Genomic DNA, 15,572 nt, shown 5'->3' on the forward strand with positions numbered 1-15,572 from the left:
AGCTTTGCCAGTGTACCTGTTACAGCTCCCACACCAGACCTGTGTCCCTTGGTCTGTCATTCTCCTCCACAGACACCCAAAGCCATCGTAGTAGCGTAGTGAGGATAAGGAGGGGAAGCAGAGCAGTGAGGTAGAGAAGTGGGAAAAATTTGTGGGAGTTAGGTTGCCAGCCACAGGGAGGTAGGAGGGTGAAGTTAAGATGATAACTGGCTGATCTGCTTTTCATTTGCTCCTTGAAAAAAAAAAGCTGAAGGCAAAGAGAACCGTAGTATTCAAGACAACCATTTCCTTTCATGATCTGGCAGTAGTGGACTGACAGACCTGTCCAGAGCTTGCAGCCTTAACTTGTCACATGAATCTGCACCTTGTGAGAAGGCACGATGGACCCTGGTTCCCCCTGCCACAATGAAGAGCCACAGGGGTGACATGGCTTGGAGCACAGGGATTTGCAGAGTAAATCTCACCAGAAGGCTTGGGAAGGAAGGGTCTCTGCAGAGAAGGTAGGGGATGGAAGGAGCACTGGGAATGGGGATGTCAGGCACCCAGTTTGCACTGCGAGGGAGGAGTGAGGCATTGCGTGAAGCCAAGCTCCCTTCCCACTGCTGACGGCTGTTCAGATGTGAGGCCTGCATGCAGCTTCCTGCGGAGCTGGCTGCAAGCTTCAGTCCAGTTCTGCGGCAGTGGGGTCAGGGGCTGCTTAGGGGCTGGTCCTCTCTCACTGGATCAGCAAAAGGGGAGATGAAAATACCTCAGTGATGCTGCTATCCCAAAAAGCCAAAGGCAGGTCCAAGTGCTGGGATTTGGTAAGGAGCAGCAGAGAATGGGCTATCCAGCTCCCACGAACTTTGGACTAAGTTCAAGAGCCAAAATTGTTTAGTTTCTTTGTATGTATGATTCTGGGATATACAAGCTCTGCCAGTGCATTCCTTATACCTCTGTGTAGAAAACCTGAGCCTTCATCTTTTTCACTACTCCCCAAAAATGTCCTAAAGCCATCTAGGGGAGCTGGGGATGGTAGAGTGATTGAGTTTTAAAGGAGGCACCTGCAGTAGGCTGGGTCTCTACAAAACAGTTGGGAGCTGGAAAAAAGGACTGGGAATACCGGCCCAGTTTCTGAGGAGAGTCTTTTGCAGCCACTAGGTGCCATGGGAAGAGAGCAGCCCAGAGCAGCAGAGCTCTGCAGGTCCTGCTTGCCCAGTGGCTGGTGTCCTGACTTCCAAATGACCGCCACACTTGGCCTGAAGTGCAGATGTATGCCTGGAAAGGAGAATCAGCTGGCCTGGTGTCCTTTCTGTAACTACAGTCCAGCTTGCTTTGCCCTTCAAATACCCAACAGGGGAGACAGAAAGAAATTGTTCTTTCTCTGTAACATGATTCATTTCTCCCAGCTGCTTTCCTCAGCCTGCTGCTCCCTTGAAATCTCATTAGGGCTGGGCTGTGATTTTGTGGTGGCTTGAAAAGAACTGCGAAAGGAAAAACAAAACGAAGCAGGGAGAAGGAGCTAAATCAAGCAACTGGCAGGGCAGGAAGAGAAAGCTGCCAAGCACAGCAAGGGGGCATGAGAGACAACATGAAACAGGTTTCCTTGAAAGAGTCAGTGGAGTAGAGTACACTGTCCCCACCTCCTTCATCTGGGGCCAGGAGAGAACAGCATCAGGAGTGAGGATTTCTGCAGAGGGCACAAAACCCTCCGCTTTTGTGAAAGCAGAACTTTCTCAGATTTTTTGAATGTGCTTTTTTCCTTGAGGATAAGGATTAGAAAGGGATTTATACAGGCAAACAGTGGTTTTCCTCCTAGCCATCACAGGCATTTCCATACAGTGGATGGCATCCCAGGGACGTGGGTGCACTGTGCCTTCTCAGACCTGTTTTGGTGGAAGGAGGACAGAGTAGCATCAGGCTTTGGGAGGTGGGCCTCTCTCTTAGGTGCCACCCTGGCTCACTGGTTCTTGGAGAGCTGAACCATACTGCCCACCCAGGGCCAATTTCCTTGTGATGCTTTGTGCTGTGTCATGACTCCTCGTGTGGGGCAGCCCGTTAGCCCACTGCAGCCTGTGATTCATCTCCCAGGCACAGTGCAGCTCCCATGGCTGGTGGTGAGCATCGCTTCCTCAGCGCCAGTTCTGGGCTCTGCTGGCTTCTCCACCCTGTCAACATCCTGCCCGTGAAGGTCGTTTGACAGACCTCAGTGCTTGTTGGAAGCGAGTGGTTCTCACGGAGGAGGGCATATTTAGGAGAAGGCTGTAGTGATTTTCCTGCTCCTTATACTCTGTCCCTAAGCTCTTGTGACTGGCCACTGTAGGAAGCTGTTGGGACAGAGGGCCACTGCCTGACATTGTTTGCCCATTCTTATCACCTCTGGTTTTGCATGCTGCTGTGCCATGCCATGCAATTCCTGCACTGGAAGGATGCTTCTGGCTCTGATCCACACAGAAAGCAGAGCTCCTATGGCTCCCTGTCTCTGCCACCCTTTCCTTCCTGTCTTGACTTCAAAGCACAGCTTCTGTAGCAGTTTATTCATCACTAAGCCTGCAGTGGGAGGGACTTCATCTGTTCTCTTTGCATGACAATTGGCATCCAGCTTTGATCACTAGACACCTTTCAGTCCATAGAGAGAGGCAGTCCCTGCCCTGGAGAGCATACGGCCTCACTAGACAAAGCAAAGTCCCATGAGAAGGTGGGAAGGGGGTGGGAAATGATGTGATGCTTGAATAGGGCCACTACAATTGAAGCTGTTTCTCTTTGAGGAGGGGTGTGGGCAAGGTGGTAATGCCTTTCTTGCTGAGGCAGAAAAGCAGAGTGCTGAGCTACAGACCAAGGAGAGTGTGGAGAGGGACATGGAGAGGAGGAAAGAAGACTAGACCAGAAGCGAAGGGAAAAGAGGGAAAAACCAAGAAAGCCTGGAAAGATGAAAAAATGGCAAAGGAAATTGGGCAGCAGATGTGGGCTGTTCAGTCCCGGAGTAGACAGGGAAAGACGCTGAGATCTTTACAAAGGTCTACAGACTACTATGGACTACTTTACCTCTCCAAAACCCTCAGTCCCCCCAAATAGGGCCTAAATCTCAGAGGCAATGTTGACTTTGCCACCCCCTAGTCCATCTGGTGAGCCAGCAGCAGCAGTAGGCTGTACTGGGGTCTGGCAAAGCCAGTGGTGATGCCACTGGTATGAAGTACCAGACTGGAGGCAGGGAGTCAAGCCCAGCTGGCGAGCCCTAAGCCTAGGAGGATGCTTGCTCTAATACTTCAAAACCACATGCTTCTGACAGTTGAAGGCACTCATGTCATTTAATGCCTGGAGGACTTTCCTGCCTTTCTTCGCTTCACCTGATGGCCATTTCCCTGCTGCCACAACAGGATGCTGCTCTCATTCCTGCCTCTCCATCCTAGGGAGGAGGCAGTGAGGCTGCAGGGTCCAGCTCCTGAACAGAGCAGGAGCCTGCAGGCAGCCTCATGGGAATCCAGCAGCCCAGGACAGTGAGTTTTGTAAGGAGAGAGAGACGGGGCAAGGAGCACGTCAGAGCTGGAGGAACAGATCATGTTCCCAGGCAATGGTAGACTTGCAGATGTCTCCATGGGGACAATTTGACCATCCCAGACCCCCCTCCCCAGGAGTGTTTAGGACTGGACACCTTGAGGGATTGGTGGGACCTCCTATCCTCCTTTGCCCGGTACAGGGGAGCTGCAGCAGCTGCTGTCCCAGTCCTGGGCAGTATTAGACTGCCCATCCTGGTGTTTCACCTTAATCGTAGTGGGTGGCATGGGAATGGGAAGTGCAATTAAAGAAATTCCAGCTTCTCATCTGAATCTTGTCAAGCTGTCCTGGAGGAGCAATCTTGGGGAGTTAACTGTATGCAGTAAGAAGGTTTATCTTCTAGCCCTTTCAAAGGAAATTTCTTTTTGTCTCATCAAACACCCCATGAGCTTAAAGGACAAATAAACAAGAGCACCTGCCTGAAGTGCTAAGTATTCTCTTCCAGTTATCCCATGTGCTTCTATCCTCACCTCTTCTCTTTCCCCACGTGCTTTCTTCTTCCGGCACAAAGTTGCTTCAAGCCCAACATCGTGGGGAGCATTTAAGCATTTAGCAGTAGGGTTTGACATGCAAACAAGACTTTGGACAAGTGTGGCTTTGCTCTGCAAGCAGCCCAGGCATTTTCTGGAGATCATGGTAACTGGGCTGCAGCCTTGTTTGCATCAGAAGGTGCTTACACATGATTTTCCACCCAGGCCATGTCCTGTCCTAAGAGTGGTGAAAAACCAAACTAAAAGGAGGTGGCTCCTTCCCTGTGGTGCTTTGCATAATACTTCATTGAAGTGTTCAGTATCTTCCCCTTTAATTAATTCTTCCTCATCTGCATATAGCATCCTGTGTCCGTGCCTCTGCCTTTTCAGTAATAACCTCGTCAGGGACAGTGCAGACAGACTGTGCTTCTATAACCCAGAGTCTGGTTGATGTCATGTCTCGACTCAAGGACTTTCCTTGATCCTTTGTGTAATGACTGTTAATCAGATGCTAAAACACACACATCTAGGTCACATGCCCCTGGGGCTCACAGTGAGAGACTCTGTGCACCAGGCTATGTTTCCATGAAAAGAAGGATGGGCACCATGACAATCAGCAGCCATCTTGGGGTTGCATGTGAGGAGATAACAACACTGAAGGACAGAAAGCGGTGGTACAAGGGAACAGCTCAGAAGAAAAGGTTTGGAGGGAAAGAAACAGTCTGATGTGGTTGGCTGTCATGAGTATTAAAGCCTGCCTTTTAGATGTCCCTGCTTGCACATATATGGGAGCAGGCGTGAGCAGAGGTGTGTGGGAACGGGCAGGTAGACATCTCAGAAGCCAGCACTTGGTTCTGAAAGCCCTGTCCAGTTGCTGTCTGCAGAGGCTCCAAGGGTGAGCAAGCCATGATTGGGGAGTTTGCAATCGACAGAGCAGCATGTATAGCATGTCTTGTTTGAAGGCTCCTGGCACGAGCACAGGACGTGGTGATGGTTTTTAACAGTGAGTTTGTATTATAAAAAGAACGCTGTCTCAACTGAGATTTCCTGGGCAGAGGCAAAAGACATTCAGACAAGGACAGCGCTGCCAGTGTTGCTGCAGAAGTGAAACAGATGGGAAGTTCAGTGTGTCACCTTGAAAACACAGATTATCAGAGCTCTGCTCCTTTTGTCCTTGCGAGCTCCCCTAGTCACTCCAGAAAGCTCTCTGGGGTCTGATTTGGAGAGAGGTGGACCTTGGAAACATAATGAAACTTATATTCTCATTCTTCTGCTCTTCGTGTTGGGGAGACAAAACTCACCCAGAGCAGGGACACAGAGACATCCACAAGTGAGGAGTCTCACACTACTAATGGGAGAACAGAGAGAAGCCTGATGCTGCCCAACCACTCGCTGAAGTGGTCAGTGTCAGGCATTAGCGTATGCTGTTAGTACATGTCCTCTCTGCTTGCTGCCTTTGGAGAGTGCTTGCACATGTCATGCTAGAAGCACGTGCCTGCCCACAAGCTGTGGGGACAAGTTGTGCATCAGATTTGAAAATTACTCTAAAATAAGGTTATTTCATTTAGTTATCTGAGAGTGGAAAGTGTCTCCAGACTTTTTGCTATTATTGAGCATGTTCCCTGGGTCATGGAGGCTGCTGCTGGGAGCCGCCCAGGGTTTGACAGAGATGTTTGCAGGCTGGGAAGGATGCGTGGGATGTCGTGGAGAGGAAAATGCTCGCCTGTGCAGGGCTGTGGGGGTGTGGAGTTGCTGAATGCAGTTCTGTCTGAAAGGGGGATGCTTGGGCTGACCCGTGTTTTGCAGAAGAGGGAGGCTGGAGGAGAGGCTTCCTGGCTTGCCTCAAACTGCACAGAGTGACATACCAGCTCTTGAAAGAAATACATCCCACTCCTGGGTCTCCTCCAATAACTCCCTAGATTTTCCTGAATTGCAGCACCCCAAAGAGTTTGTCTGTAATACTTGCTTTGCTTAGCTCTGTGATTGACAGCACGGACCCATCAGATTCACATCAGCCCACCTGAAATGCTGGCCATGCTTCCCAGGAAAGCAGCCTGCTTTATTGTACTGCAGTGAGGGATTTGCTTGGAGGTGCAGAGGGAAGGGGGCTCTATAAATAAAGACAAATATCAGAACAATAAAAGCTAGAATGAGACTGGCTAGGATATTAATATCTCAGCCCCACTGTTATTTGGGATTTTTCCAAGCTATCTCTCCAGCAGAGGAAAATGGAGGAACCTGTTTCCAGGTCTCTGTCTCCTCTGTTTGGAGGTTTTCTTGTTGCTGCTGAATACAAGTGAAGTTCAAAAAACACCTTTAAATCCCTAATTTTATCCTAATTTAGAAAGACATCTAAGACATCTTCATCTCATGGCTTTGCTTCTCTCTTTGGCATTTGCCAGAAAGCTGAGCTCTTAAAGAACACAGAGGAAGAAGCTCATAGATGGATACAGAGGAACCATTGGGTACCAACTCCTCTGTTTCCCACTAATTGCACCCTTGAAAGGGGTCAGCTGAACTGCACACGCAAACTTGCTTTGAGCCATTTGAAAAGGATCTTCTGGCAGTGCGCAGCTGTGTTTATTTGGTGCAAAAGGTAACCTGAAAATCCAAACTGCTAATTTCAAGTTGTGTCATGCTAACCCTGTGAGTTTAAGCTGTTTAGTCTGAAGTTTAGTCTGAAATTGGGTGGCCCTAACTCATATCTGCTCTGAACCCAGGCTGGAACTTAGTATAGAGTTGAATTCTTGGGGCCAAATCCAACTGAAAATATGGGCTGATTCCCCACGTGTGTGCACATACACACAGAGGTGAGAGAGGAGGCACAGGGATGAGCTAACTGGGGCCAGGCTGGATGTCCTTGCTGTATCAGGAGATCAGGATGGGGAACAGGGAGGTGCTCCAGGACCGTGAAGGTTAGGGCAGAGCGGCTGGGGCTGGGATCACCCAAGGAACAGGGCTTAGGGTAGCACACAATGAGAACAGTGGCCAGCTCCCAACGCTCTTGTACTGGGGACAGGCTGATTTCTGAACCTGTTTATTTTCTTTTGGATTGAAAAATTTGGGATTTTCTTTGAAATGACTTTTCACAGGGAAATTCCATAGCTTTTCACTTAAACTATGTTTTTAAAAGTGAAAGGATTTGAGAGTGCAGTAAAATCTTTTTGTTACTGTTTTTTTTTTCTTCTAAGATGAAATATTCTTGTCAACTCCACATGCCCTTATTTCCTACAAATGCTCTTCTGCAGGACAGGTTTTTTTCCATTAAATGTTTTCAGATTTTACTGAATTTTACCCAATTTTTCTGGAATTGGGTTTCCACCAGCATCTGTGCTGCCCACATGAGGAAAATAAGGACTGATCAGTGATGTGCAGCAGTGCCAGGTGATGACGGTGACCAAGGGCCAGCAGTGACATGTTGAAAGGCTGAGTTGGACATGAGCCCACACAACTAGCAGCAGTGATGCTGCAGGGCATTCCTCAGCATTGGATAAACTCACGTGATAGTATTTAAGATAGGCAGTCTTCAGTGTTTGCCTTATGGGTAGTTTGATTTATTATTTTATGACTGAAGTTTGATGTAATATTGCATGCATGCCAACATGTATGCACTACCCGACGTGTGATCCAAATGGCACAACCTAACTCTTTGAGTGACTCCTCTTCTTTCGCTAGCTCCTTTTGTTGAAAACACTTTAAAAGTCCATGTTTTTACAGAGAAGTTAACAACCTCCATGTGTTGCATAGCAGATGGTACAGTAATGTTGGAGGCGTATTTTACAATAACCTTTTTCCACATGGGGAAATTGAGGTATTGAGAAGTCTCTTTCTGATGCTTGAGAATGAATCAGGAGCAGAGAGAAACTACAGGGGTGCAGGAGTTCAAGAAACATCACTGCTGTAAGTTTGAGGGGCTGAGCTCATCCTGCCAAACTTCAGCTATTCAGCCTTGATCAGCCTGGACTCTTGTAAGGTCAGTAAGAGTGTGAGGCATTTCCAGAAGACAACTTGGACTTCTTCATATTGGGATCTCTCTCCAGAAGAGAGAGAGAGCCTACCCCTCTCCAAGGACTGCAGGGAACCCATGGTCAAACACCTCCTATTTTAATCACCTTGGTCAGATGCCTACAGCTAAGTGGGATCTGATTAATGCTCAGAGAAAGGTCTGAGCACTATCCCACAGCTAATCAGTGCAGAACTGCAGTCCTGCAAGGTTCCTCAGCATCAATGCAAACCGCACCTCATCGGAACAGGTGCTAAGGTCTTCAAGAACTGTTGTGGTTTAACCCCAGCCAGCAACTAAGCACCACAGAGCCGCTCGCTCAGTCCCCCGCAATGGGATGGGGGAGAGAATCGGAAGGGTAAAAGTGCTCCCAAAGGCCAGAGCATTTTTGTACAAATCTTGCCTCAGATAATTCTGGATGAAAATACATTTGTAAACGCCAACATTTCCCGATGGGTTCCCAACCTAGAGGCAAGGGAGCCAGCTCAGCTAGGAAGTTCTTCCTCATGAATAGCTGTGCTTATAATAGCCACTGAAATTAGATCAAACCACAGGACAGTGACAATAACAGCTCAGATTTTTCAGAAGAGCTGAATGACTTGTGCACTACACCTTTTGCAAAGGCTGGCTATGAATGGCACAAGAGGAGCTCTTTAATGCTGATCCCTTCTGAAAATCTGGCCTTGACAACAAATACTAAACCCCTGGGATAGCTGACCCTGCACTCTCCCGAAAAGTTGGCATCGGTTATCCCAGACCTGAATGCTGAACCTCACAGTGGGACGTCTGACCCAAGCAGCCAGCCTAGAAGCGAGATCTCACAAGTGACTCCAGTTAGGAGTTAGAAACTGATAGTGGCATCTAATATGGATTTATCATTGCATTTTTGGTTGCTTTCTCCTACACCAGAGATATTGCTGAGGAGGAGCAATACGGGCTCAAACAGGGTTTGCAGGGATGGGGGAGAATATGTCAAATGTTGTGTTATTTTGGCCCCAACAGCTGCCAAGGAAAAGAAAATGGCCCCAAGCAGAATAAAGTCAGCCTTCCCCATATATGTGTTTTTCTTGGGCTGCCATTACCCCGTCTTCTCCCTGCTGTGCCAATGCTTTTTTGCCTGCCTGTGGGCTCTATTTCAGTGTTTCACAATCTGATCCGTGCTTTCATCACCACATACCCTATGTCCAAGCAGTACCCAGTGCGATCCAGAACATTCAGATGCTGGAATGGGCTCTCCCCACCTCCTGTTTTCAGGCAGTGGCCATGCTTCTGTGCTTGGCTTTGAGGGCTGCTGCTATCCTAGCTCTGTGTCTCCTTGTGTCTGTTTTGAATGAACTGTAGAGGCAACACCATTACTTTGAACATGCTGCATCTGTCCCCATCTAGAGATATGTTAGGACCTCATCCCCATCACCTTTGCTCATCCCTGTGTCTAACCAGGGTGAAGGATCAGCCCAGAGGGTGACTCAACTGTCTGATGGCAAATGCTCTTTTCTCATGATCTCATTCCTATGCAAGGGATGTTTTCGGTACCAATCAGTCATCACCGGTTGGCTGACAATGGAGCGAGGGCGAGGAAAATGAATCGGGGAGTCGTGCACTGCCCTGCTCTGCCTCCTCAGGCAGGACATGCTGTCCAAGGGAGCGCGCTAAGAGTGCTGCATCTATTTTAACTGCATGGTTTGAGGAAGTTGGCTCTGAACCAGCAGCAAGGGCAGTGGGGGGAGGATGTGCTGCGGTCATAAAAATTCCACCAAGATAAATCAATAGAGGGAGGAGGAGAATGGGAGGTAGAGATGGCAAAGTCAGACATTGTTCAACTCTGCCCACAAGAGAGAGGTAGACAATGCCTCCGTGGTCATGGGGGTTTAACAGGAGTGAAAGGGAGCAAAGTCCAAGTCAGAGAGGAGCTGTCAGGAGCAGGTGACAGCCTTCAGTGTGGGCTGGTGGAACTGGATTTGGGGGTCTGGTTCAGATAGCCACTGAGTGCCAGACATGCTCCTGCATGGCACTAATTAGCACCTTCTCAGGCAGGCTGAAAAAGAGGGTAAGGAGCAAATTGACTTGCAGCAGCAAGCAGGAGAATGGTGGGCTAATGATGTGGACTACTGCCAGTCCAATCCAGACAGGTGCTGCCTGCCAGAAATGCTAGTTATGGGTGAGCTAGGACACTTCGTCTTTCACCAAAACCGAAGGTCTCATTATGGTGGAAACTCTGTTTCCTGTCTTCAAAAGACTCAAGATTTTGAACTGGCTGCAGCAAGAGCTGGGTCCATAGCAGCCCCTGCCCCAGCTTCCTTTTCTAATCTTCAGCAAGGGGTATCTGCCCAGGAACCTTAGAGCCCTGTTTTTTCATATAAACAATTTACAGTATAAGTCCTGCAGCAAGGGATGGATTCTCACTAGGTTTATGCACAACACTACTATTGCTATACATACAAATCAGATGTATAGAGCACTGCTGGGCTGTATCCTAATAAATAACAGAAAGAGCTGTCTGCTTGCCTTCTCTGGTAAGCTGGGGAGCAGCTCTCCTTGCCTGTGTTTGAAAGGTGTAGCTGAACTTAGGACTGGATTCAGCCAATGACCACACTGCCCCTTCACGCCTGTGCTTAAAAGGAGTGTTTGGCTTGAGTTGTCCATCAAGAAGAAGCCCAAGCCCTTGGTCTTGGCTTTCCAGGCATGGGTCAGGCCAAACATGCTACAGCTCAGCCCACCAGACAACACACAGTCTTTGGCTCTTCCTAAGTGTGCCATGGATGTCCTGACCCCAAGCTAAAGATGAGCCTGGAAAGGTGTCAGTAGTCACCAACACCTGCTCCCAGACTTAAAAAGCAAATTTTCAGGCTGTAACTCCAAAATGGTGGCCTGCAGACCAGAGGACAGGGCTCTGCTTTGCCTGAATCCCTCACAGAAAGACATGTTCTTCCTTCTCTTTCACAGGAATACACCATTGATATCTTCTTTGCTCAGACGTGGTATGACCGGCGTCTTCGTTTCAACAGCACCTTGAAGGCCCTCACGCTGAATACCAATATGGTGAGCCGCATCTGGATCCCAGATACCTTTTTTAGGAACTCCAAGCGGGCCGATTCCCACTGGATAACCACTCCTAATCAGCTCCTCCGCATCTGGAATGACGGAAAAGTGCTCTACACGCTCAGGTACATCCAGCAGGCATTGTAGCTGGCTGCTGAGGTGAGGGAACAAGGAGCTGGTCAAAGTAGAGGAGGTCTCCAGATGCCCTGGGACAGAGTAGTGGAGACGTCTCCCAGTGCTGATAGGAGTACACATGCCATACTGGTTGCAGAATGGGCTTCGTCTTCCCAGGATGAAGGCTTCCAAAAGATCAAACTGTTCTTCCATATCATACCTAGAAAAAAGTCAAATCTACAAATAGTTTCCTAAACCAAAATCCTTTAAAAGTTTATGTTGGCCAATCCAGCTATTTCATTCTGATAATAAACATTTGGCTTTTGTTCCCATAAATTCTCACTCCCATAAATGAATCTGAAAAGCTCACTAAACAAAAAGGCTTTTTGAATGTGAATATTAGGTGTTTTTTCTCACTTTGAAAATATCCAAACATATGTTTTGTTTTGCTGCTGTTTTGACATGTTCCTGCAAACAGACTGATCTTCAACAAATTAGTGTTTCTCTCTCAAGGAAGCGAGAATCCCTCTGTCACATTGTGGTGTTGGAATCAAACCACCTTCACCAACATAAAATCTCCCTCTCTCTCTCTTCCTCTCTCAGGCTGACAATCGAGGCTGAATGTCTGCTCCAGCTGCAGAATTTCCCAATGGACACTCACTCCTGCCCTTTGGTTTTTTCCAGTTGTGAGTATACATATTTTTAAAGTAATTTTAGAAAGCAAGTAGAGAAACCACAGTAGAGTAAAACTCTTCTGGGGAGACCATCCTCCCTTATAGCTACATTTTTCACCTAATGTTTATGACACTCTTCCTGCACAATTACCCATCATGCCCTGAAGCATCCTCCTACTCCTGGGCTAGCAAAGGTCTTCAGGGACAGATTCACAGCGTCTTTGAATTTCTCCTTAATTTGGGTGGGTGGTTGGAGGTGATTATTTCACTGACCTTCTGGTCACTCTGAATATATCCCTTCAGCTGGCAGACAAATGGCACCTGTCCTGCCTTGCATCCTCTCCCTTCCCCCGCTCTCTGCAGGAACAGCTTGGCTTTCCAGACCTCAGCCCAGAGATAGGGCCACTTTCTGCACCCAAGGCCAGTACTCAGACCTGCCCTCTCAGTCCCCACTTCTCCGTTCTCATCAGCAGACAGGGCTGCTGATGTTGGCACATCTCCACTGGTAATTTTGCGGTAGCCTTTCTGCACCAAGAGATTCCTGTCCTCATGCGTTGGTTGGAAATCTGATTTAGTCATCTTAGCTTGGGTTCGTCTCTCCCGCTTCCCATGCCACTGAAGAGATGCAGCTCACATGGCTCTGAGGTGCTTGAGAGAGAGGCAGCATTCTGAGGAGATACCATCATCCCTCATTCTTTGCTAACTAACAGTACATGCCATACATGCTTGATAATTAGAAACACGCTTTTAGTTAGCTGCCAAGCTCTTGCTCCTTCCCTCCTCTAAGGAACTCTCTCATAGGTGTCAAGGTCCCTGCTAAAAAGCCAGAGCCAGGAGAAGCCATGCTCCAGCCTGCAGGAGCCAGGTCTCCTTCTCCATGGAGAATGCACCCCTTCTTTTCCATACTCCCAGGATGAGAGGTACAGAGATAGTCAGAGCAGCCACAGCTATGCTACCTCCTATGTTGGCAGCTTTGTATTCCTGGTGTACTCATGCCTGGGAAGGGAAGGTAGTCATGAGGAGTGGTGAAGGCTCCATGCTGCCCTAGGGAGCTAAAACCCTTAAAGATTTCAGGCTGGGGGAGTCCTCTTACAACAACCCAAGTCTCATTCCCACCAGTGCAGTCCTTAGAAAGGCTCCATTTCTAGCATTGCTTTTATCATCCCTAGGATCTGAAGTGGCCTGCAAGAAGAGATGCTGTCCCTACTCCCATTGCATTTGGGGATGCCTAAGGGAATCTAAACAAAAGGCATGAGAAATACCTGCCTGAAAGCTTCATGTTTACAAAACAGCTAGAGTGAGATGCCAGTGCTTTTGCAGTCAGGGTGGTGAATGAGGTGGAGGCACAAGACATACTCTTTGATTGATGTCCTTGCCCCTTTCCCCAGATGGCTACCCACGCGAGGAGATTGTCTATCGCTGGAGGCGCTACTCCATTGAGGTCTCTGACCAGCGCACCTGGAGGCTCTACCAGTTTGACTTCACGGGGCTGAGGAACACCTCGGAAGTTCTCAGGACTGGGGCAGGTGAGGCAAAGGGAGACAGCCCACAGAAACACCAGTGTGTTGGAGACCTTGTGGAAGGCAAAGGAGTCATCAGAGCCCCACAATGGTGCAGGAAGGTCACAACAGCACAGTCAGAGAAACGTAAGAATGAAGGGATGGATCTTTGCTAGAGGGAGCAGAAGTGATGGAGATGAGGGGTGAGGGGAAGATGAAGAGGGGGTAAGCCAGAAGCACTGACCTCTGTGAACTGTGGGGTGACAATGCTGATGTGAATGAAGCTATCCCTAATTGAAGGATCAGGAGGGAGAGGAGATGGAGCTCAGATCCCCTCTTGCTGCAGTATGTGCATACTATGTGATCCCTAGGTGATGCTTATAATTGGAACAGGGGTGGGGAAATCAGAACTTGCAGGTCTCAATCTTCTGTAAAGTTGTATGAGGCAGATGAACACCTGAATTATGCTTTAAGGTAGACAGGAACAAGGCTGCATGTGTGAAGAAACCAGGGAATGGAGGCCCTTGAGCTCCTCCTCCTCATAATAGCTCACATCCCCTTTCCTTCCCACATACAACTGAGGAAAGTCTTTTTGGGTTCCTGCAGGTGGGGTGAGCTCATATTTTTAAGCCCTCTGAAACAGCAAGTTCAGGTAGTGCTTCTCTCACTCTGCAGAAAGCTGCTGTTGCCAACACTGGCAGCCAGCCTCTAACATGGGCAGAAAGGCAGCACAAACCATGACAAGAAGTGGTGCAGTGAAAGTCTCTTGAATGCACCAGTGGCTGTCTGACATTTGTAATTCTCTTTTTGGTAATTGCTTGCAAGCTCCATCTTAGCCCTAGAGCTGTCGGGTGGCTTTCTTCGAATACTCACTAGAAGCCTCTGAAAAAGAGGAAGAACCTCAGCTCCAAGTTGCCCAATGAGCAATTAGGATGTACAGCACCACATGACTTTTCCAGGGGCAGAACCAGCGTTTCGATGACAGTGATTGAAGGACACCTCCTTTGTCACAGCTCAGGTAGTTATTTGGCAAGCCAGGCCATGTAGCCTGTTACATCTAAATAGTTTCTATAGAAAAGAAACCCTTGCAGCAATCAGCTGAAGATGAACATTCTCTATAGTTTCTTCCCTAAAACTTTTCCAGACAGTCTGTTTTTCAGTGTGCTTGGACACACAGCCAGGCCAGTACAAATGCAGCCTGGTGGCCACATAGCCAGCCAGGCAGATAGCCAACTGGGGAACCACAAAGTCAGCTCTTAAATTAGTGACAAAGACATTAAGTCAGACAGCTGCAGAGCCAGCCAGGTAGCCACAGAGTCCACTAGCCACAAAACCAGCAAGCCAGCCACAATGCCAGCAAGTCACCAAACCTACTCAGCCAGCCACACAGCTGTCCATGAAGCTAACAATCTGGGCAGCCACAAAGCCGGCCAGAAAACCAGCCGGCCAGGCACTTAAAGCAACAAGAAAACCTCATCAGAAACACTCCAAATTCTGAAACTTTGCTCATTTTTGTGTTTTAGGAAGCCACATGTTACGATTTCAATGTCTCTGTTGCTGTTTCCTAGGGGAATACATGGTGATGACAGTTTCTTTTGACCTAAGTAGACGTATGGGTTATTTTGCCATTCAGACCTACATTCCCTGCATCCTGACTGTTGTTCTTTCCTGGGTTTCCTTCTGGATCAAGAGAGATTCTACGCCAGCCAGGACATCTCTGGGTAAGAGACAGGTTGTTGCATGTCTGATGTCAAACTCTGCAAGGCTAGCAGACTGGCAGTGTTGGAGTACAAAATCTCCTAAAGCACTTTGTCATTTTCTGGCATTATTCAGCTTACTGGAGGATAGTCCACTCCTCCATCTTTCTGTTTGTAACACCTATCCTCAAGCTCAACCGAATCTCCAGCTGTCCTGGCTTGGACTACTGGATTATTTCAGGATAGCACAACATTCTCATATCTTGATCTGAGACCTGAACACAGTCTTTTCCAAGTTGACAATGTGGTATTCTCATGCGCCAAAAGGGAGAGGAAAGGGGTGAGCTGTGGCATTGCAATGCTGGCCAAAGGGCTCCTGTCACATACACATATTCTGCATTTCCTCATGACTTTTCATGGGCTTAGTGTAGGACCAGTGACATGAAGGTTGTAGGGTAATGAGCAAAGTTGCTTGGCCAAGCTCTGGCAGGACGGGGAAGCCCTATAGGTACAGCCTTTCTTTTTCTGTGACTGATGGGGTC

At 48.3% G+C, this 15,572-nt stretch overlaps 1 protein-coding gene across 1 annotated transcript in view; it reads left to right on the forward strand.

Annotated features, from left to right (window-relative positions):
* Positions 1-15,054, forward strand: part of LOC104080323 (gamma-aminobutyric acid receptor subunit gamma-4) — a gene marked incomplete at both ends in the record, with an annotated part of 26,216 nt that extends 11,162 nt beyond the window's left edge. Inside the window, 4 exons of the mRNA XM_009582682.1 lie at positions 10,951-11,171; positions 11,764-11,846; positions 13,223-13,360; positions 14,902-15,054. Of these exons, the coding sequence (XP_009580977.1) occupies positions 10,951-11,171; positions 11,764-11,846; positions 13,223-13,360; positions 14,902-15,054 (595 nt within the window). The remainder of the gene's footprint in view (positions 1-10,950; positions 11,172-11,763; positions 11,847-13,222; positions 13,361-14,901) is intronic.
* Between the last annotated feature and the right edge of the window lie 518 nt (positions 15,055-15,572).

The sequence above is a fragment of the Fulmarus glacialis genome, unplaced genomic scaffold (genome assembly GCF_000690835.1).
Source record: "Fulmarus glacialis isolate BGI_N327 unplaced genomic scaffold, ASM69083v1 scaffold928, whole genome shotgun sequence".
In the NCBI taxonomy this organism is placed as follows: Eukaryota; Metazoa; Chordata; class Aves; order Procellariiformes; family Procellariidae; genus Fulmarus; species Fulmarus glacialis.